The sequence below is a fragment of the Barbatula barbatula genome (genome assembly GCF_947034865.1).
Source record: "Barbatula barbatula genome assembly, chromosome: 2".
In the NCBI taxonomy this organism is placed as follows: domain Eukaryota; kingdom Metazoa; phylum Chordata; class Actinopteri; order Cypriniformes; family Nemacheilidae; genus Barbatula; species Barbatula barbatula.
The window spans coordinates 5,140,207-5,163,665 of record NC_136767.1 but is presented as its reverse complement, the minus strand read 5'-3'; the positions used below and the strand labels follow the sequence as shown (position 1 = coordinate 5,163,665).

Here is a 23,459-nt window from a genome sequence, read left to right as displayed (position 1 = left end):
CATATTGTACTGCAAATTTAAAATTGTCCAAACCATAGCCCATGTTTCATCCTAGCAAGTGTGGATCAAACATCAACAGTTTTTTTTATTGGAGACCCACTGTGTTAACTGTTAGAATGGGTTGCTGTTTGTCTAAGTGGGAAGGGGTCTTCTCACTTCCCTTTTTGATATGAAAACATGGAAAATAAACAAACAGGGTTGTTTTTGTTATTTTGTGAAGTAAAAGCTTTCTTTTTTGTACATAGCTCCTGTTTGTTGTTTTGGTGAGGCTGAAATGTTTTGGGCTATCAGCTGATGTTGGACTCATTACCTTTGTTTAGTATAAAACTGTACTGAAGGAGTGCTTGGACGCTGTTTGTCCTGGCTCAGGGTTGAGGATGTGGTGCGATGCCCCAATGTTGCCACAGACAAGTTGGCGCCCATGGATATGGTGGCTGAAAGGCCTGGGGTGTTTTTTGCGACAGGTATGAATGGTCAAAGCAAAGAGTGTCTATAGTTCTTTAGTTTGAATTGAATTACATCCATAACCAACACATTTGACTTCTACTGGATTTTAAGGAAACTTCTAAAGATTCAACAGTCGCTGAGAGATGTACAAAATAACAAAAAAATGCACGTTGCATATCCAAGTCATTCTTTTTATTTTTGGCTTTCTGTAATTTTCTACAATAGACCTTGTATCAAATTTGACTTGGGCAGAAAAACATTCTGGCAAAGAAACTGCATCCATCCTGCATAGATTTTACAGGCCAATGGAGACCATTATCTGTTGCCTCTAAGTGGACACATTGTTCTGCAAACACACTGGTTTACTCAAACCTGCACACAATGAGGCGATGCCTCAAGACTATTTCCTTCATTTTGTGCTTTCTGTTACGCGTTGACGCCATTGTTGGTCCTTAGTGTTCACGACAATCATGGTTCGAAATGGCTTTTGGCTTTGTTTAGATGCCGTTTCAGACAACATGCTGCAGGCTTCTAATAAATATATGCCTTTGTCTACAGCCCTGTGTACAGCCTGAAAGCTCTCAAAATGAGAAAATGTAAACAATTATGAATTAAATAGTGAAGGCTTTAAGACCTTCTTAAGACGTAATTGTCCATAAGACACTAACAAAGGTATTTAAGTGATTCTTTTGCAAAGTTAACTTGATTCTTTGTTATAGGTTTTTAAAATCAGCGTTTTGTTGTTTCAGCTGTCATCTATTTAAGTCTTATACAGCCCCTGATAAAAATAAACAGACCATTCCAAAATTACTTTTATGATATTCAGAATTTACAATTTATAGGTAGGTTTAAGTAAAATAATATTTTTTGTTTTATTCTGGGAACTAGTGATATTTCTTCCCAAATCCAAATGAAAATGCTGTTTTCTAAATTGCATTAAATTGTACTTGAACAAACAAATACTTGAATACTGTGAAGTTTTGAATTATGTTTAAACAACACAATACGTATTTTGGGATCAGTTACAAAATGAATATATGAAATTATAAGACTGATCTTTTTCACAGCTTTCATTGAAACTCAACAGACACACTGGACTGGAATCGCCACAATACATGCAGTGATGCTGAGTGGCCTTTTAATTTTTTCCACGGCTGTATGAATGTAAAGAGTACGAGTTACACTGGTATGGTGTTGTTTACTTGTCTTCCTATTAACCTCAGAAGTGAGGTAAATACACCGTGAGGAACTGTACCGTGACACAGAGACTCCGTGTGCATGATGCTGTTTTCAGATAGTGGGGAGGTATCGCTGCCATCTCAGGCTTGTTCGGGCAGGAAATGCAGGCTTGGGATTTTAGTCTTTATTTAAGTCCCCTGTGTATCGTGTTCACTTCAGACCTAATAAAAACACGTGGATATTACTCTGTTTAATATTGCCCTCTTAATTCACATCTCATCCTCTTTATTTACACGTTTAGTAATACAAAATAGTAGTTAAGGCTGTGTCTGTGTGCCCATACCTATGGTTAGGATAAAGAAAACAGTTTGTGTGCCATTACTTTTCTGACTGATCATTTTATGAATGTTTTTGCCCGGTGAAAAATTATGAAAAAATCAACCACTGCACAGCAGTGCCCTGGCAGCCATTTTAGCAGTTTAGCAGCATTTTAGCATTGCAAGACTTTTCTATTTCATGAAACGCATGTCTCTTTGTAATATTAATTTGAATAAAAAAAATCTGTCTCATTTTCAATCTAAACAGAGGAACGTAAACTGTCAGTGTGCGTTTCATTTAACATCATCATTCTTTATAAAGCCTCACTGCAGGTTTGAGGAACAAGGTTTGATTGTGTACTCCTGCCAGCCATCGCCAAAAATACCATATTTTTTTTACTCCCCTCCACGCCGGAGAAGAATCAGCTCTATGTGAATGTGAGACTCGTGTTTATGTAAGCTTCGCTGTAACTGGAAAAGAGCAATAGCAGATGAGAGAGGAGTTTAGTGAGCTTGAGAGGGGAGGCGAGATGAAGAAAACCTAGTGCCGTAACGATGGAACGGGAGGAAAGCAGCAGAATGAAATGAAGAATGTGTTTGAGCGACAGATGATTAAGAACTTGGAGTGGGATGCCTTCCTTGAGATCCAAGCACAACATTCGGAGATGTGGGAACAGTGCCGAGGTCTGGAAAAAAACGTTCTGATTTCCGCCCTTGCAGGTGGGAAATAGCATCTCGACGTATAACATTAGGGGGATGCAAGGCAGAGAAATGCAAGTGTGCTCTCTGTGTTTGGCTTGTCATTCAGTTTAGTTAATCCAGACAGTTTTGTTAGCTGAACCCCTGTGAGCAAGTTTTTATATTCTATGGGGGAAACCATGTGTATCAAGGGGAAGTTAATTTAAAGACTATATCTCAGTTTCAAGCAGGCAGTTATACAATTGAATGCAAAACTACTAACGTTCTAAAAGCAAATGACATGAGTTTTTCATTTGAAAAAAATATCATTTGTTATTTGAAAAGCCCATAAAGGACATGAAATTTGTCTTTTTTGATGCCACTGGATTCATTATTCTTTGTGGTTTTTAAATGATATAAGGGTCGATAAATATGATTTTTTATTCCCTTTTTAAAGGATATCCATAAACCAAGTGACGCACAGTATGTTTATAATATTACAGATGCTCATACTTCTAAAACAATCTTAAATAAAAACAGCACTGGCCCCTATTCACTTCTATTATATGGACACACAACGTGAACGGGGGCAGGTTAACAATAATCCTCAAAATATCTTCTTTTGTGTTCTGCAGAAGAAAGTCGTACAGGTTTGAATTGACAAGGGAGAGTAAATGATGACAGAATTTTCACTTTAGGTCATTCCACATTGCAAGAAAATATAAAATATCTCTCTCCTTGCAGATCTCATCCGTCATTCTCGAACCAGACCTGTAAACACAAAGTACTGGCACATATCAGGCAGTTTGTCACTATCTGTCTTCAAATACCCCACCGTTCTCATGTGAACTTAAACCAGTGAGGTGATACCTGATTCCTGTTGCCATCCACACCATATTAATAGGACTTGTTAGGTGTCCCTGACTTGCTGGAAACACAGTCGGGGGGAGGCTGGCATGAGGCGGGGGTGTTAGGCCTGTCCAATTTATTTTAATCTACTGGTAAAAGATACCCACTGCAAATCCAGCCATACTTCCCATTTAGTCAATGCATCTGCTGTTTGATGCTGTACGACCTGGATGGATACTGCTGCCATGGATGGCTTTCCATTATAGAGAGGCTTGGGGAGCATTTCTAAAATAAAATGTTCACAAATTGAGATTAGTATTGTAATCATTGCCAGATTTTCACGTATTTAGTGACATTCCTAAATAAGGTACATGGTTTCATTCTTTAAATACTTTTAGGCTGTACGTGTGGAGAAAACAAAGCTGACATGTCCTTTTACTAATACACTATACTGTATTATCCTAAAATATTCAAGGGTTTGTATCCAGTTGAAAAAGGCCTTCGATATTAAGCAAAAGTGATATAGAAAATATCTTGCAATGATCTTGCAATGTTTTCCATAACCCTGTATGTCCTATTATTGGGCGGTAGTGTTATTTTTCATCACTTCATCATCAGGAACGTTCTACTTTATTTAAAAAATCCTTGGTTGTATTCATCTGAAAAAAAGTTGGGCGCCATAGCATAAACAAAAACATCGTATTTGAAAGATTTGATGTGTTTGTGAATGTTCTAATTAATTTTTTTTAGTTTTGTAAACATCATTTTAAGTGCTTATTTGAAACTTTACAAATTCCACTCAACAACATTATTTTCCCTGAAGGATTCATTTTCTTTGGCCTTGTGTGTTGTGCTCATGGCTTGGACGGGGCTTTAGTGCCTCTGGGCGCCAGAAAAGCTGCATGTGCTTAAGTAAGAGGTGTGTGAAGACATAAGGCCTTTTTTGCCTCTGGCTGATGGTTAGATGAGGAATATTCATGATCATACACAAACCGAATGAGATCACCGCAGAGCAGATTATTCAGCCAGATTTATTCAGGACAGGTGGGTTTAAATTAACCTTTGAAGATCACATGAAGCATAAATTGAGTCAAGCACAATTTGTTTGTAGCGTAAAGCCTATATTTAGTGTTTAACTTGTCAAATTACAATGGCATATTGCACTCATACAGATTTGCATTCTGTACACACAGATTTATTGATTGTTTTGACTTTTTCACTTTTTTTCCCGCAGTCTTTTGGAAACTTCTTAAAGGGACATTATGAAAATATTGCTAACCGAACAATTGCGGTACCCATTCACTTATATTGTACAGACACAAAACCATAGTTCGGTTACCAACATTCTACGAAATATCGTTTTTGGGGCGTCCTGCAAAAGAAAGAAATGTTGGGTGAACAATTCTTTTAAGTTCAGCCCATTTGTTTCATCCTTCACTTGCTGTGGCATCCTTGTATCATTTGTTCTAATTTGGCTTGTAGAGATGCTTCTGTAAGTCAGCTAAGCAGCAAGTTCACGGTTCATGGAAAATCTCTCACCAGCTTTAATGGCTACATGTGTAACTTTGACTGATTGCCCTTGTAGATCTGATCCCTTCGCTTTTATTTTTGCTCCATTCAACAAGTACGAAGAATAGGCTCTTTCATGGCAGACCCGCGGTCGAAGACGTGGAAAGCGGGGCTTAAACAGCTCTCAGCCAAAACAAAAACGGCCGCCAAAAGGAATCCCATTTCATTTATACGAGCAGGAAATTGACCCGTCAGAACTACACGATACTCTGTTCTGCTGTGAACATGTCTGCTGTGCACTGCATCCTGAATGCCGAGCTGAGAGCTCAATTAAGGGATAAATGCTCTCTCTATAACTCTAGACGCCCCCTGTGCTCTATTTAGCATAATAATGGTAAAGTGATGGACCATGTATCACAGATGGTGCATTTCTGACCTGTACCTGAGACTGTAGCACACAAGAAAGCACAGATAGTAAGGAGAGACTATGAAGGTGAATCAGTAGCAAAACTTGAGAGCATGTAGATTTTTATTTGTGAACTTGCAAAGTAAGTATTTGTACCTGTACACTAAAATGTACACTCACAGCCCCAATGTGAAAACTTGTCAAAAAAAAACTGAAGTTGAATGTTGAGATTTGCACACGTGGACAAAATACATTGGCAGATACAAATGCATAGCACATATTTACACATTGTCCAAGATGCAGATTTAAATTGCAACCACAAAAAGGCAACTACGAGTAGCAAAAGTCAAGGCGGAAAGATTTGAAACTGCAGTGACAGATTTGAGAGGTCGTAGATGCCTATTTGTGGTTGCAATTCAAATCTGAATCTAAGACAACGTGTAAATATGTGCTATGCATTTGTATCTGCCAATGTCTTTTGTAAATGGCAGTTTACACATTTGTGACAATTTTTCACAAGACAGATTTGTGAGTTTTGTCCACTTGTGCAAATCTCAACATTCAACTTCAGTTTTTGTTTGACAAGTTTTCACATTGGGGCTGTGAGTGTACATTTTAGTGTATTGGTACAAATGTTCACAAATTAATATCTACATGCTCTCAAGTTTTGCTACTGATTTACCTTCATAAGAGACTCTCATGGACCTCATAGACCAGATGATGAACCCGTGGAACTGTATTGTAAAGAAAAGGATATGCTTGGGAATGGCACTATTAGATTAGATTTTACTGTCATTACACATATACAAGTACAGTGTAACGAGCATCAACTACACACACACGCACGCACACGCACGCACACGCACACGCACACGCACACGCACACGCACACGCACACGCACACGCACACGCACACGCACACACACACACACACACACACACACACACACACACACTCACACAAACATGGCTTGCAATGACATTAGGAAATCTGAGGTTATGTAAATATGTGTATCTAAGAGTATGTTAGGGGTAAATGTCTTCATAATGTTGCCAAATGCAATTGGCCATCATGACAATATTAATAAAAAATAAAAAGCTATTCAAACTACAGCTTGAAGAAAACACAATCTTTTTAATGATTTATTTTCTATTTTGTAGAAGATTACAGCTTTATTTGTGTTATAACACACAGTACATATGCATAAAGATACATATAAAATGTAATTGTGTTTTAACATGCTGCCACAATATCTTTAGCATTTTAAATGTGTTTATAAAATAATAATCCTATAGCTGTTTCCCCTAAAATAGCTTTGCCCTACATTGCAAGCGTATACATTTCGTGCAGTCTCTCTGTATTTACAGTTTTAGTTTAGATATACCGTGTGTATAATAATTGTATAATGATGTCATATATAATAACTTGCTTTTGGCATGATATATATAATAAGTGTCTATTTCATGCATAATTATTACTTTTTTCATTGCATTTGTTTGTGCTTATAAATTGAGTATTCGTTGAATATTACAGTACCCCTGCCACTGTTTCATGTCAACTGCGCTTTATTGTAACGTTTAGTGGTATATTCTAGCAAATTCGCCATCATTTCAACATATATGTCTATGACGGATCACACCAGCAGTCCTGCTCCTGTCTGTGAGAATGTGATCGCTTCTTTTTGACAGTGTTGTGGAGGAGGGTGGAGTATTAGGAGGAGTCTGTCAGTCAGTCATTGATCAACGCCCCGTTTTAAAGAACACAGCGAGAAGTGACTGACTGTACAGCCGAGTGACAGTAGCCTACACCGGAGTGTTTCCATGCCACGAGCGTCACAACATCGGAAGTTTTTAAAGATGGATTATTTCAGCTTCGTGAAAGTTTATTCTCGCGGATGTGAACGGAAACGGACAGTTGAGCGAAAATCGTTTGGACGCGAGTGTTTTAAAGCTTGAAAAGCATAACCGGTGCATGGGTTGTTTTGCTTTTGACATTCACTTTTGCCATTAATCCGACGGATCGGTTTTCCGATTACACACCTGTGGACGTTCTTAACATTATCCGCGATATTAGGCCATAAGAATGAAGATTTCTCGTGTGAACAACATTTATTCTTCTAAACCACCGAACACGTAAGGTAAATAACTACCATGAATCGACTTTTTCCATATGTAAATACAACTCTGATGAACAAACACTAGCAACTCATTTCTGCTAAACCAGAAGCCTAAGAAAAACCCACATGGCACTGGATGTATAAGTACTTTTTCTTGACATCGTCGCAATGGCCAGTCACATAAAGACAGTCGTTTTACTTTTCCAACTCATAATTGCTGGATCTACATTGGAGATTGGAGTATATGATTTTGAACGGGGTCGACCTCGCAAATGTGAACCCATCACCATTCCTATGTGCCAGGGAATCGGCTACAACATGACACGGATGCCCAACTTCCTGAAATATGAAAGTCAAGAGGAGGCTAGTACTAAACTGAACGAGTTCGCATCCTTGGTGGAATATGGATGTGACGTACACCTGCGATTTTTCCTGTGCTCTCTGTATGTGCCCATGTGCACCGATCAGGTGTCCGCCACTATCCCAGCATGCCGCCCCATGTGCGAGCAGGCAAGGCAGAAGTGTTCACCTATTATGAAACAATTCAGTTTTGGCTGGCCAGATTCGTTGGATTGCTCAAAGTTGCCAACCAACAACGACCCAAATGCGCTGTGCATCGAAGCGCCCGAAAATGACACTCAGCCCGAGACTAAGAAAGGTGAGGGCATGTTGCCGGTACCGCCGTGCTCCAGACAGCCTGCAGCGGGGAGTGGACGTTCCTCGAGCACCTCAAGGTCCTGTGATAACCCCGAGAAGTACCAGTATGTGGAGAAAAGCGAATCCTGTGCACCCCGATGTTCACCTACGGTGGATGTCTACTGGACAAGGCAGGATAAGGACTTTGCTTTCATTTGGATGGTCGTGTGGTCGATGCTTTGCTTTGTTTCTACTGCTTTTACAGTTCTGACCTTCCTCCTCGACCCTCAACGCTTTCAGTACCCAGAGCGGCCCATCATTTTCCTCTCCATGTGTTACAATGTCTACTCGGTGGCCTTCATCATTCGCTCAGTATCTGGGGCTGAGAATATCGCGTGTGATCGTGAAAACGGAGAGCTTTACATTATTCAAGAGGGTTTGGAGAGCACAGGATGCACTATAGTGTTTCTCATCCTCTATTATTTTGGCATGGCCAGCTCTATCTGGTGGGTCGTCCTCACGCTTACCTGGTTTCTTGCAGCAGGAAGAAAATGGGGTCATGAAGCTATTGAGGCACACAGCAGCTACTTTCACATGGCCGCATGGGGTATACCTGCAGTGAAGACCATAGTCATCCTCACTATGAGGAAGGTGGCTGGGGATGAGTTGACAGGACTGTGTTACGTGGGTAGCATGGACACCAATGCTCTCACCGGCTTTGTACTGATCCCCCTGTCCTTTTATCTCATTGTTGGGACCTCTTTCATTCTTACCGGGTTTGTAGCTCTGTTCCACATCCGCAAAATCATGAAAACCGGCGGCACCAACACGGAAAAACTGGAGAAGCTCATGGTGAAGATCGGAGTCTTCTCGATCCTCTACACAGTGCCCGCCACCATCGTCATCATATGTTATTTCTATGAAAGGCTGAATATGGAATATTGGAAGTTTCAAGCACTGGAAAGCAAGTGCTCTTCCTTTCCTGGTCGCAGGAGCGAGGACTGCTCATTGGACACCTCGGTGCCCACAGTAGCTGTGTTCATGCTGAAGATTTTCATGTCATTAGTGGTGGGTATCACCAGCGGAGTTTGGGTATGGAGCTCGAAGACGCTTCAGACTTGGCAAGGATTGTGTAATAGGAGGTTGGCCATGCGGACGAGCCGCAAGCCCTGCTCCAGCGTCAGCTGCAGTGGCTCCCACTGCCATTACAAAGCACCGGCTGTGTCAATTCACATGAACAAAACAGATGTGCACACAGACAATCCCACTCATGTTTGAGACTAACCATATCCGTGCACAGTCCCATAACATTATAAGACGCCCAGGCTTAAGGATGAACACTTGTCAGTAGTGGCATTTATAAAACTTTCCCTAAAATAGAAACGCACAGCAGAGGTCAATAAAGGGAAGGTATACCAGGACATTAAATATATATTGGCTGCAAAGCAGAACGGTTTATTTATTGTCAGTATTTAAGTATAGCTGGTTGTATAGATTGCTGTATGTGATATACTGTATATAAGGACATGTGTTACGAGAGAGTTTTAAATGATTTGTCTCAGAGGAGCAATAAAACATTTATAACAATAACTTTTCTCTGTTTATTTATTATATTATCAGCACAAATTGTGATAAACAAATTCATTGTAAAATGTAAAATTTTACAGTAAAATGATTATAAAATGGGGTATTTTCCCATCTAAATATAAAAATAAAACCCATAGAGAAACTTGAAAAGGATAACATTTGATATACAATTCCTGCATACATTTCAAGAAGAGACGATACAAATGAAATGCAATAATGTAAGTATAAACGTGAACTAGAGATTTTCCCTTCATCTCTCATTAGCACCATCAGCATTTATCACTATCAGCATTTACCAGCACCAGGCAGAAATTGATGAATGTAAAACATTTCACAGTTTTATTTGTTTTACTGTTGCATTTAGTTTAAGTTATTCTTAACTTAAGTCATCTATCATTTTGCTTTCATTTGTGACACGAATTGCTCTATTCTATTTCATTCTATTCATTATTTTGTTTAGCATGCGCAATGCTCAAGTCAGGAGAAAGAAGATGTGTTTTAGTTTAACCTTTACAGTCATCGTGGCCTCATGTTTTTGGTCATTGATGACTTATACTGTACAAGGTTTGGTTTATGCTGGAGCTGTTGCAATAGCAGATGATGAGTTACAGCTTTGTACAGTAATGTGTGTGTGTGTGTGTGTGTGTAAAAACTGTGCTGCTGTAATTCTGTATGTATACCTCCTCGCACCGTGGGAAAATATACTTGATTTCAAATGTACCTCGAAAAACAAACACTCTAAACCACATGCTGTCCTTTTCTAAAATCCATCTTCTTAATGAACTAGCTTTCCCTCGCAGAAGTAAATATTATTCTATAAATTTTTCAATGTGACTCTTTCTTTGCCTGACTGTGCAGATATAGTCGAATGGTTTGGCAGAGCGCAGGTGCTGGATCTCAAACTGTTGTAACATTTGGCTGTAAAAAAAGCTTGTTTGTCTTGGAGCACGTAGCCTTAACTTCACAGCGCATTAACCACATGCAGCAGTCGCAATAAAGTTCAATTAATACATGGCTGTTTTCAGCGTTTTCGTTTACAGTGCAGTAGCGTGCATAAACACTGGAGTCCTAAGACAAAAACAGACCAAGCATCAGCCAGCAAACAAGGTAAGACTGTGAAATGTTAATGTAGTGGAAGATGAATGTTCACCTCCTTTTAAATACTACAAACGCATTACTCATTTGGCAATGTATGCTTGTAAAGCGCACTGCTGTTGTTAAAAAAGAGATAAACATGATTAGGTTTAAGTATGGATGTGTTAAGAGTGTAAAAGTTATTTGGAGCTTTCTTTATGGGCTTTTCTTTTAGTAGGGGTGTTTGTGCACGATTCAGAATCGAATCAAATTACATGTACAGTTTCATTCCTTTAATTTCAATTGAGGCAAACAGGAGTAAATCAGTAAATCAGATAAATCATTAATTTAGATGTTGCAGTATAAATGTTGGGTGTATAATGAGTGTTGTTATGCATTACAATATTGCGTTACTTGCTAAAAAGTAACTTAAACTAACTGCATTACTTAGATCGTGGGTACATTACTTTTTCACACCGAACTGCTCACGCTCTTACATGCCTTCTTTACATTCCTTACTCAGTTTCAGTTCAGGCAGTTAACAAAATATTTCACACATTTTAAGTAATAAACCAATGCGTTATTTCTGAATCGTTCCAAGGGAACACAAAGTCACTGCATCAGGTAAACAGCCAGTTTAATCAATTGGACCTAAGTGTTTCCTTACTCTAGTTTTTTCAGGATTAAATTCTGCCTAATCACGGTTTTACTAACAGAACTAAGCTATTATAGTAGTTCTGTATTCCTAGTCACGCCTGAAAGTAACTGCTTGTTTAAAACACACAAAGACCAAATTTGTTATGTAGATTCTGCCAAGATCAACTTTGTCTGCACGAATGTTCTTAGGTGAAGTAGTTGTCCGACACTGCCGCATTTGAGCTGAAAAAACCTTCTCATTTATACAGCAACAGGGTTCCTCATTTTGCCCATCAAAACCCAGAACATAAAGGCTTCATTGTACACGCTGATGTTTAAGGTTTTTAGGTCTATTTTCGGCAAAGCATAGTCAAGGAAACCCCATTTGCCATTTTAGTCCATTCTCAAGTGAATGTTAATGGCCTTGGAAGTGAGCTTGAGAATTGATAAGATAGAATAGAGATGTAATTGTCCGCTAGTTTGGATGAGAAGCGATGCGTCTGGTGAAGGGAGGATCATTAAAGCATGAGGGACTTTCCCTCGTCTTTAAAGAAGCCAGAGGAATAGAGAAAGGGAATAAAGCACTGGTGCTCATTACTCTCTACCCCATGGGTAGTATCCCATTCCTCAGCATTTGATGTGGAAATGAGACTGGTAAAAGACTATTGAGAGGCCGTTGTCACCAGAAGGACTTTCCACCAAAATGCTTGAGTCTCATGTTGAGTGTTATCCACACAGCGACGTCCCAGCTGTCCAACGGGCTCACACAAACACCCTCTCTGTTTGTTTTCGATAAACGTTTGACATTGGACTTGAAACTGTACAATTTCGTGTGTGTTAGTGACTGTTGAAGGGTGACGTTTGTATCAGCACGCATTGCTTAACACCAACTGAACGTTGCTGTGAAATCACACTCTATACATAATATACACTATATTTAACTGATTCTTTTCGTGTAATGTTGGGTCAAAGGATAGTTCTATTGCTTAAATGGTGGATCATTGTGGTCTAGATTTACAGCTTGAATTCAATATAAATTGGCTTTGGCTGAAAGTGTCATTTGCATTCAAAATAATTGCTGCTGTAGCTTATGTACTTGTTTTCTTCTAGCTGCAGTGTTGTATTTTCTTCAAACTAACATTCCAATATCAACATGTTTTCATAGCTCCTGGATAAGCAAGTAAACAAAATAAAAACACACGTATACACTGTAAAAAGATTCTGTAGAAATTACAGTATGACTGGAAGCAGTTTGACAGTAACTTACTGTAGATTTACATTTATGTACAATTTACTGGCAACGGTTTCTTCAAAGATAATTGATCATTAAACTGTAAAAAGTTTTTATCCTTATAGAAAAAAACTATAAAATAACAGCCTCATGCAAAGCATTCTGGGAACCAAAATTTGAAATAAAACTGAAAAAAGGTTTATGTGGATTTTTGGTTCCCAGAATGCTTTGCATAAGGCTATTAATTTATCGTATTGTCTGTAAAGATAAAGTGTCATGATTCTGCCTTCTCTTGTCTTGATTTTCTGGTCTAGGGGCAGAATCATGACAGACCCACGTGTTTTATGTGGCGAGAAACATATTATTGTCAATCAGGACATAATATGCATTCTCTCAGTCTCGTCATTGGCCCCGGTCCTCTCATTCCTAGTATAGCGTTCCTCCTGTGTCTCATTACCCACACCTGCCCATCGTTATCTCCTTTGTTAGTCTCCCTATTTAAGGCCCTCTTGTCTACTGTCTTGTGCTTGTTCATTGTACATGTTTCCTGCCCCGTACGTAGAGTTCCTTGTTCATATTCCGGGCCGCTGTATGTATATGTTAAATTACCTTGTGGGTTTGGTTATTTTTGCCCCCTTGTGGGAAGTGGTTGTTTTTATGTTAAGTTAGTGTTTTCCCCATCGTGGGTGTTTTTGTTCTTGTTTGTTATTAAAGTCTATTTGTTAACCTCTTCATCCCCACTGCCTTGCACTTGGGTTCTTCCAGCACGTTCACCCTGTTTCACGACAAATACTTGTTAATGTTTAATATTCATTTATCTTTGAACAAACTGTTGCCAATAAATTACATAAATATAAATCTACAGTAAGTTACTGTCAAGTAGCTGCATTACTGCAGCAAAAACGTTTACAGTGTAGGTTCAATAGGCGTTCCAAATGAGACAATTAATGTCAAGTTAAAGGTCCATGTGTCTTTTTTTGAAGGATTTATTGACTGAAATGCAATATGTCTTCAGATGTGTATAAAGAGCTTACATAATGAAGCATTGTTTTCATTACCTTAGAATGAACTATTCCTATCTATGAACACAGCGGGTCCCGTTGCGTGGAATCCTCCATGTTTTTACAGTAGCCCTAAACTGACAAACTGTTCTACAGAGTGCATCTTGTAAATACGTTATCTCCTTCAGCAAATAAGTGAAAGTGTGATGACATCTTAGAGCTTTGTCAGCCGCCATAGTACTTCGAAAGGGAGGGGTGGAGTGAGCTGTTGGTTGCATTTTGCAACCTCACCGCTAGATGCCGCTAAACTTGGTATACCGGACCTTTAAACAGATATCGCATGAACACTGATAAATACTGAACTCTGTGTGAACCTAAATGCACCTTTAGTCCAAGGTCTGGTCTAGGGGGCATTGACACTCTTCTTGGGCTCCTTCAAAAATATCTAGCTCAAAATAATTCAAACTTGTTACGAAATACTTAATAAATGCTTATTTTTATGATCTATACAAATGAAGATCTGTTAATTTAATCACAAAAACACCTGCCTAGTACTGGGCCTGCTTTAATCATATGTTGACACAAACCCATGTTTGCTTAATATTGTCATTTATTAATCATTTAATGTAAAATTAATGTCCAGTGCCAGTTCGGATGTCTAAGTTTTATCAAATTTATTTTTATTTTGTCTGCAAAGTGATAAGAGGATAATATATTTAAACACTTTTTTATCTAGGCCTACTAAAATTGTAAAATAATAAAAAGGATTTTCTTTTCCTGGAGATCGAACCCATAAGCAACCAAGTGACCAACTGAGCCAGAGGAATACAGACTATGTGAGAAATGTTCAAATTTGTGAAATGTTAAAAATGTTCTGATATGGTTCAGGGTCTGTATGCATTCATTTTAAGTCTTAGTAAATGTGTCGCAAGTTTCAGCTAAGATTCTCAGACAAGTGGGCTTCAGTGGAAAGGCCTTTGAAACCTTTAGCAAATGACTAAAGCAGTGTTTTTAGGTCAAGACTGACAATGTATAGTGTGTACTCTTGTAAATAAGAAAACTCATGGGAAAGGAAAAGTAACTAATTACTAACATTAAGCGATATTTGGTTTTTATGGAACTCTGTTTACAGCGAAACCTCATAAACGGCGTCCCATGGCAGTTTTGTCAGTGTTCTTATGATTAGCGAGATGAGACGCACAAGTCTTACAAAGCAGAAAGCCCCCAGCTGGGACATGTGCTAACGGTTAGTCTCCTCAAGAGTAGGTACATTGGCACCTCACACTGGTTTCCCTGGAGCTCTTAGGGCCATCTGGCATCACCAAGCCTGGCACAAGATACGCAAATAAAGAGTGAAAATACAAACAGTGACTCACTAGTTTAGGAAGAGGCAATTGGTTATTAAAGTATGTAAAAATGAGCACATTGGTCATTTTTGTGGCACCCAGTAGGACTGTGAAATTTTGTTCTCTTGGCTTCATTTGCAATTTTCCATAGCTATGTGTAAAACAATGAAGAATTGACAGTGTGTTTCATGACTGTTGCTGTTTCAGTATTAAGTATCAGTACTATTTGTCCAATGTCAGAACTTTGAAGAACTTTATCTTTTATTTCTTTACTTCGTAATTTTTTGTCAATTGGACAAAACTGTACATAACTGAATTAAGGTACAATTTAGGTGCAATGCCCATTGTTAAGAGTCAACACAGACAAGCACCAAAAAAGATGAAAAATATTTATTATAAGAATATATCAGCTTGAATCTATCCATCTACTTTTGCTATCCATCATTACTGGAAAACATATATATATTACATATATGATATCTCACATGTATAGCTCTTTAAACACAGATGTAAACTTTGTTAAAACCTCATAGGGCATAAGGTTGTATGGACTACTTTGGGTTTCTTCTCCGGTGCTTTTGATTCTTTTTAAAGCTTGAAATTCTCCAATCACTGTAATTACATGAAAAAAGTGATCTTTTTTTGAAAAAAGTGTTCTCTTTTTGTTTTCCACGGACGAAAGTCACACACTTTAGGTATGCATGGAACAAAAATGAGCGTGAGTAAATTCATTTTTATTCCCTTATCTGAGGGTCACAGGAAGTGCTGGAACAGGGAAGCACACTGGACAGGTGGCTAGCCCATCACTGGAGTAAATTCTTATTTTCGATGCATTCGTTTATTTTGATTTATGATTTAAATAATCCAGAGGTCGGTTTCGATCTTAGAAAATCTTCCGGAATATGTTTTATAATGATTGCAGTTTTCACATCTGACAACATTTTCCACCTGGGAAAGGTCTTTTTTGACATTACATTCATTTTCTTATGGATTATTTCTTCTCCGGTCAAATAAAAATGTCCACATACATTTTTTCGTCTTCTTTGCTGCCATGCCATCTGGAACACTTCAGAGTGAATGTTGAAGTGTCCATTGTTTGCATTCTGATCTCCCACACGTGTCTCTCTGCCCCCGCGGATCAGTGGAGTATGTAAGAGCTCATACTCCTGCTGATTATGATGAAATATTACCATGACCTCACTCTCACAACAGCTGATGACTCATACATCACTGAGGATGAACATTACATTCAGTCGGTCTTATACATGCATGACTGGTTATCCATGCTGGCTGCAAGGTCTTGCTGTGATAAGGCTGTCTTTCAATGTCTCGTCTGTAAACCAGATTACAATGTCTCATAGACAATCAATATAAACACATAAAATGTATAGGCGCATTCTTCCTCCTTCAGCTCTCTCTGTGTGATCCCATGCCTTATTTTCATCAGCCTTTAGAGTTCCTCCTCGCTATATGTTATTACTTTGTGTAGCTCACCGGAATAAGGAGGGCTTGAAACATTTAGAAACAGTAATATTACAACCGCCTTTCAGGTCACAGGGAGTACAATGAGTGGGAGGAAGGTGATGATGCCAATAACATTCTCACAGGTGCCTGCTCCAGTACAATAAGGTCCAGAAGGATGTGGGTTTTTCTCCGTACCACCGCACCCTGTCTCAGTGCTGAGTAACCAGGAAAAGCAAAGCCCTGATTGACAAGGGCAGCAGTATTTGTGTTTGACTAAACTAAATGAAGTGCATGTGGCCCTAATCTAACCCTTCTACATCAGCGTTTCGCACAGGGACAATCTACTGTTTCATTAATCTGCCTCTAGTGTATGGCTGTCACAAAACTGAATTGTGATTTTTCATACACGAATGGAGCTGCTAAAACACCTTAAATGATCTGTAGTAAGAAAGCTAAGCAAAATTCATAAAAAAGATCAAATGTAATGATCCCTTTAAATAATTAAATAAAATAACAACATTTCCTCGACAGTCACGCTTCTATTACCTGTATTAATTTCGTTTTTATGTTTTTAATTCATGAGACCCCATTGTTAACCTTCATTTTTGTATACTGTATTAAATTATACTAACTGCTGCTGTATCTGAGAAAATAGAAAACTAATCAATTAAATATTAAGTCACCATTAAATCAAAAGCGACATTTCAATTTTTTCTATTCATGTAATAAATGATTAATCTCTCCAAGTTTTTTTAAATGAATGTGCCTTTCAACTTCCAATGATCCAAACGATTCCCGAAGGATCTTTTCTTTACATTAAAGAAGGTGTTTCATTAGAATATACTGTATGTCACAATAGGGCGGGATTCCAGTCTCTCCGTCATTATTGTTTTCCTGACATTACTTTCAAATACTTTTTTTGTTAAAACAAAATCTGTTATCGAGGAAGACTGTTAATACTAGCAGTCAGTTCTAGTTTCATGGAAGAAGTCAGTTTAATGCATTTGACTTGAATCCATGCAAAGATAAGTACATCCAGCCTGGCACAAACTTAGGGGTCCAGGTGATGTCTTCTTCAAGTCCATACTTTAGAGATCCCAAAAGGGCTAAACCCTTGTAGAGGTGGCACAGACGGAACCCTGGACTAAAAAGAAGAGCAAAGACGCAAAAAGAGAGAAAGAGCCCCGGCAAAAGTGCAAGAGATGATGGTCCCTTTAAAGCTGTGAGGATGTCACATCATGCAAAACACCACGTCCGAAGACAAAGACAATTAACTTTCCCTCCAAATGTGCCATCTCCTGATTGGGTTGTGACTGACGTGGTGTTTTTTGCATGTGGAAGCGGATTGGATGTTCACTTATGGATGTTTAATAAAACTAATATGAAAACCGTTAACAAAACACAAGGAACATTAACATTAGGGAAATCTCAAATGCAGCTCATAGACACCAATCATGGACTTCATATCATCTTGTTCAAATTAGTTACTACACATCTAATCATTCTAGTAGTTATACACACATCCATTCGTGTTTAAAAGAGACATAACAACAAGAACATCAGTACATGGGAAGGTTATAAATGAATATATGTTCATTTCTATAAATGTATGTTGTCTGTGTGTCTGTCCCCAAAGTGAATAAAGAGTGCATCTCCCTACAGATTAGGTTGTAAAGAGTCTTATCTTGATGATTTGGTGTGGGTTGTTATGCCTGCCAGAGATCTGGTCCTGCATCTAGATGTTGTTGCAGATTGGGGTAGACCCCCTGGTGACTAGCTTGCTGGTTGTTGTTATATTTAAGAAATATAACTAGTTATTGCGTGTCTAATCTGCCTCAGGCACAATACAGTTACTTATCAAAAATAGGATTGCCTCTTTTCTTCACCCAGGGTGGTTATTGTGCAGCCGATGATGTAAATCGGTTCTGTATGTATGTGTTTAGAAGTGTGTTGCCATGCTGCATTGAAGGATGTTGAAACCAGAGCTGAAATATTGAGAGATCATGTGCTTGAAGGTTGAAACAGTACCAGGCATGTAAGTTTAAGGTCAAATACCAACAAGCAAGGACACAATCTCATCTTTATATGAACTCTGGAATCTGCTCCTTTGATACTAATGTAACCAATGCCTCAAACAGTTTCAGGAACACAGCATGAATTTACATATTTGCTGTAACAATACCAAGTGCATTGCATAGCGACGATGTAGCATCCGTCTGCTTGGGTGTTTATGGGAAGCGGAACATGTGCCAGTGTCCCACAAGAGTCCTCTCAAACTTCACTGGTCAAGTTGTTCAGTCTGGTAGCCGCACTCCCAGAACTGTTTCATTCTCAACCAGTAGGCCGTAAAACAGTTCGGCGCCGTCGTCTGGGGCAGCAGTTTCCCGTTAACCCATCTGTCAGCAAGAGACCGGGGCAAGATTAAGAGGACAGTGGGCCGTGTCTTGTTTGTTTCTCTGTCACCCCCCACTCTCTCAGCTGTTACCATTCTTACTGCTAATGCCCAGCAATGACAAAGGATTCCATGCTCTCAACAGCGTGGTCTGTTTGGCCCTGAAATTCTGGATCTCTTGATTTGCTTCTTTTATCAGTGAGAAAACTATTCCTTCCTGGAGTCATTCCAAAGTTTGTGCATGTTCCTTTGTGAAGTGACTATGGTAGATGTTTTGGTTTACTTGTGGCAGACTGCGTGCTACTCACCCTCATGTCATACAAAACCTGTATGACTTTCATTCTTTTGCAGAACACAAAAGATATTTTGAAAAACGCTGGTAACCAAACAACACTGGCCTCCACTGAACAGAACAGAAAAGCACTGAAATCGTATTTCCGGTTCTATACCGCGTCTTTGCGATTGTAAGTCGCTTTGCATAAAAACTTTAGTTCATGTTGACATACGTTACTTACATTAAAGATAACATGAAGCAGTTTTATTTGGAAAAGTTGCCTCAGATGACCTGAAAATGAACTGTCTGGTGCATATTTCAGTGCTGGTGAAATCTTAGTTACCACTTTTACAGTATCTTAAGTGTTTAAAATGATCTGTTCATCATTAATATCTAATTTTGTTTACAAGTTATCATGAGGCTTTAGCAACTTCTTCTTAGAAACAAGTAACATAGATGTTCACAATAGTTTGTAACTGGAAGTAACTGAATATAGAAGCAAAAATAAACTTTCTATAACTGTCGGTAGAAATGGAAGGTGTTATCCGCTTGGTTGACCTTATTGCTCAGAGTACTCAGTTGACTGTTGTTTTGGAATTTACAGTACTCCGTTTACTTTGCTAATCCTTTTACAGTGTGACAACATCATATTTTATGTGGTCAGTTTAAAAATAGAAACCCAATATGTGAGTATTGGTGACTGTTATGGCTGGAGAATCTGAATGGTTACAAGGGGATATAATAGATTATAGAAACACACAGACAGTTTTATAGGGAATGGCAGTGTGCTGAGTAAAGCCGGTACAGACACAACTCAACCTCAGCGGTACATTCCAGCAGACTCATGGGAATTCTCAGGAATCTGTCCAGCCAGCTGGTTGATAGAGCTCAGGGACCTGTGCTGTACGGAGGAGAAAGTGAATGGAATAATGCATCGGTTAATAATATTTTTATATGAGATTAGATGTTTCATATCACCCTGTCCAGAGGCGAAATGTACTCCCTCAGGAATGATGCGACTGTAGAAGAACCTAAATATTTATACAAGCCCAACTGTTGTTAGGTTTAGCACTGATAATATCTAACCTTTACTGGACCTGCAGTACGTCTTGGGCTTTCCAGCTTTGTTGAGAATAGTCTGTGAATATTAAATTGCACATTACGTGTGTTTTTTACAAACATGAATTATTACTCAGTTTATTAGATGATAGGCCTTTAAACTGTTTTGCCTACAACGTTTTATGGAAAGCGCCTCAGATTTCCACAGAATTATAAGTCAGTGAAATACTGTACTCCAACACCAACGCATACTCTCCACATTTTTCCATATTAAAATCCATTCCACACAATTCTCCAATAATTCGCATAGAAAATGTGCAGATTCCTTGTGAGCGTACAGGTTATTTATATGTCTTTGTAATAATAATATTAAATAACCACATCCACATTTCTAAATCTAAATAAAACCATCTATAATTTTACTATATTTATGCATATGTCATATAGTTAATATTTATGAAGCATTATGATCGGGATATAGTAGTTGTAATGAGTGTCCACAGGCAGCAGTGTTGGGTTGCGGTTCTTGGAATCAAAGTTGTGTCACCTGCTGCCATAGAGACCCGTCTAAACACAGGACCAGAGGAGAATTTCTGGAACGGATCCAAATATTACGGATTGTTTGCCAGCTGAAACATTAGTAACATTTCTCTGTGAAATTGAGATCTTTATTCCTTTGTATCTCTTAATAGTTATACGACGAGATTATTTTGCTCTGGCACCAGCATCTTCTAAAAGCCGACGTGTCCAGCACGCGCAGTTGTCCCTAAAAATTAAGATCACTGTTTGATTCACTCTCCTTCTACCACATGTTGCCAAACAGCTGCTATGCAAAAAAAAAAAACATTGAAGGAGGGGTTTGCAATGTATTTATCACAGAAGAGGCCACAGGAGCCCGACGTCATTGCCAGAGTTTGACACTAAACCAGCTTAATGTTCTCAACAGAGCTTTCCTAGCATTACATCACTGCACAAGAAGGTGTACAGCACATCACCAAGCAAAACTTTGTTATGTTATTACTGAACAGTATGTTTATTTTCGTATGTACCATTGTGCACAAAAACAGTGAAATATCAACAACAAACATCTGGAACATCCCATTAAGTATCTGCCATGTTTAAATTAAAATTGCAATAGAGATCATGTAGGAAGATCAGAAATGTAACATGACCACGTGATTTAAAACGTCCTGAATTTGGGATTGGCCTTGTGAACACCCATGTGAATGCATGGCAAGACCTGGCAACCATCCAGTGCACCCTTCCGTCATCAAGCACCATTTACACCTTTTCGAGAAATGTAAAAATCCAGTTAGTTTGACTAAAATCCATCTTTGAGATGCTTTAAAACAAGACTGGCTCGTCCAGCTATAGGAACAATGTTCTCACACAAACGTTTCAGAGCAAGGAAAACACAGCAGAAAGCCAGACAGAGCAGCATTACACAAGAGTCTGATCGGAGCGCTCCATTGACATATATGAAGTCGCAAAGGAAACAGGATCTTTACTTGGCAGACGGACTACACAGCATTTTAATCCTCTCTGTGACAACACATTACAAGACATACACACTTGCTCTCCCCGCAAGGCCACTGAGAGTAAGACATGGCCCGCTGGTGTTGTGTGACAAGGCATCAACTCTGTTTGAGTGTATGTTGTCAAAAATAGGATTAAGTCACCAGCGGGTCATATGTTAATAGTTGTATTAAATGGACAGTAACCAAAATGAAAATTCTGACCTTTGTTAAAACAAATGGCAGGTGTTACGCAGCAAGTCTTAATATTATTTAAGACTTATTAAGATTGAAATATTTACAGTATATATAGATAATAAGACTTAATATAATGAATATTTTAAGTTTTTATGAGCCACACACGGAAGAGGATTTATGTGAGGGACAGAATACATGTAAATTGTCTTTTAAATGCGTGTAAATGCATTTTCCCACATTGCATATGTCAATATGCATACATGCTCTAATAGTTATAATTGCTTATTGCAATATTGTTTTTAACCAAGTCGGGTGAATAAAAACAACAATGCATTGCATAACTTTGTGTATATTGAGTAGATAACAGTACACACAAAACATCACAAATGCAAAAGAAAATTGTATGAGGCTTATAAACTGAGAGTGGAAACACTCAAACAATCTCAGTCAGAAGGGGGAGGCAAGGAATGGGGAGGACTACATTTCATCCTATTTGCGATGTTCTTGAGGTGTATGGATACGTTTACGCAAAAACTAAAACACATGATAACGAAGACAGTAGAAAACTAACTTATAATTATTATCTTAGGGGTCTAGGAATTTCCATTCTGTGCTCTGAATTAAATCATTCTGGAGTTGTGGAGTTATAGTTGGCAAGGCTCAGCTGCCACCATGAGCCTTGAATGCCAGCACACTCATGCATCTCTGGAAAACTCTACCGTGGGTTTCCATGCTGCTAAGCATAATCTCTAGTTCTAGAATCCTAGACCCGAATGGAACTCTAGATGCCCTTTTAAACACCGGGTTACAGAAGGCGTTTTTCTTGTTTGTAAGTCTGAACTCAGCTTGAACCAAATGTAACTGAAAACTGTTTTAATATTTCACCACAAAAACACAGACGTTATCCATGTATTTATTTTCCTCTATGGCTCCCTGTAACTGACCTAGAGACGTTTATTTGCCAAGCTGATTTGTGGAAACAGCAATACATTCCTTCCAGACATCAATATTTGCTTTTTGATTATCTGCTGTTTCATAGCTGCGGCAAGATAACATGAATTCAATTGAGAAACGAACATGTTGTACAACATTAGGTTAAGGCAAAGCTCTCCTAATATCAGTCACGGTATAAAAATGCGAATTTCAGAATATGGCCTGCATTAAGGATATTTTAAAATGCAGTTTAATGATGAAGCTATTGGGATATATACACACAAAGAATTGACTGCGCCAGTCATAATGTTTCTTCTTCATGTTACACTATCCTTCGAATGTTAGATCTTTATATTATAGGTCTAAAATCTAAAACCTTATTTGGGTTAAAATTAACAAAAAGCAAGCTGTAAAACACAAGTAAAGATGCCCCAATGTACAGTATTTTCCATGATTATTGTTTTTTATTCAAGCTGATTCTTTTGTATTTTGCACAGCATCACATTTTTAGGGATAAATTCTACATTTTCTTTCATGTTTTACAACAGTGCATTTATTACTGTAAGCAAGTGCATGAAAAAATACTTTTTTCTCTTTATCTTAATCTGATTT

At 38.5% G+C, this 23,459-nt stretch overlaps 1 protein-coding gene across 1 annotated transcript; it reads left to right on the top strand.

Moving 5' to 3' along the window:
• Positions 1–7,173: 7,173 nt before the first annotated feature.
• Positions 7,174–9,721, top strand: fzd9a (frizzled class receptor 9a). The gene has a single exon (XM_079480391.1). It carries the CDS (start codon positions 7,671–7,673, stop codon positions 9,414–9,416), a length of 1,746 nt encoding a protein of 581 aa, XP_079336517.1. The 5' UTR covers positions 7,174–7,670; the 3' UTR covers positions 9,417–9,721.
• Positions 9,722–23,459: the final 13,738 nt, after the last annotated feature.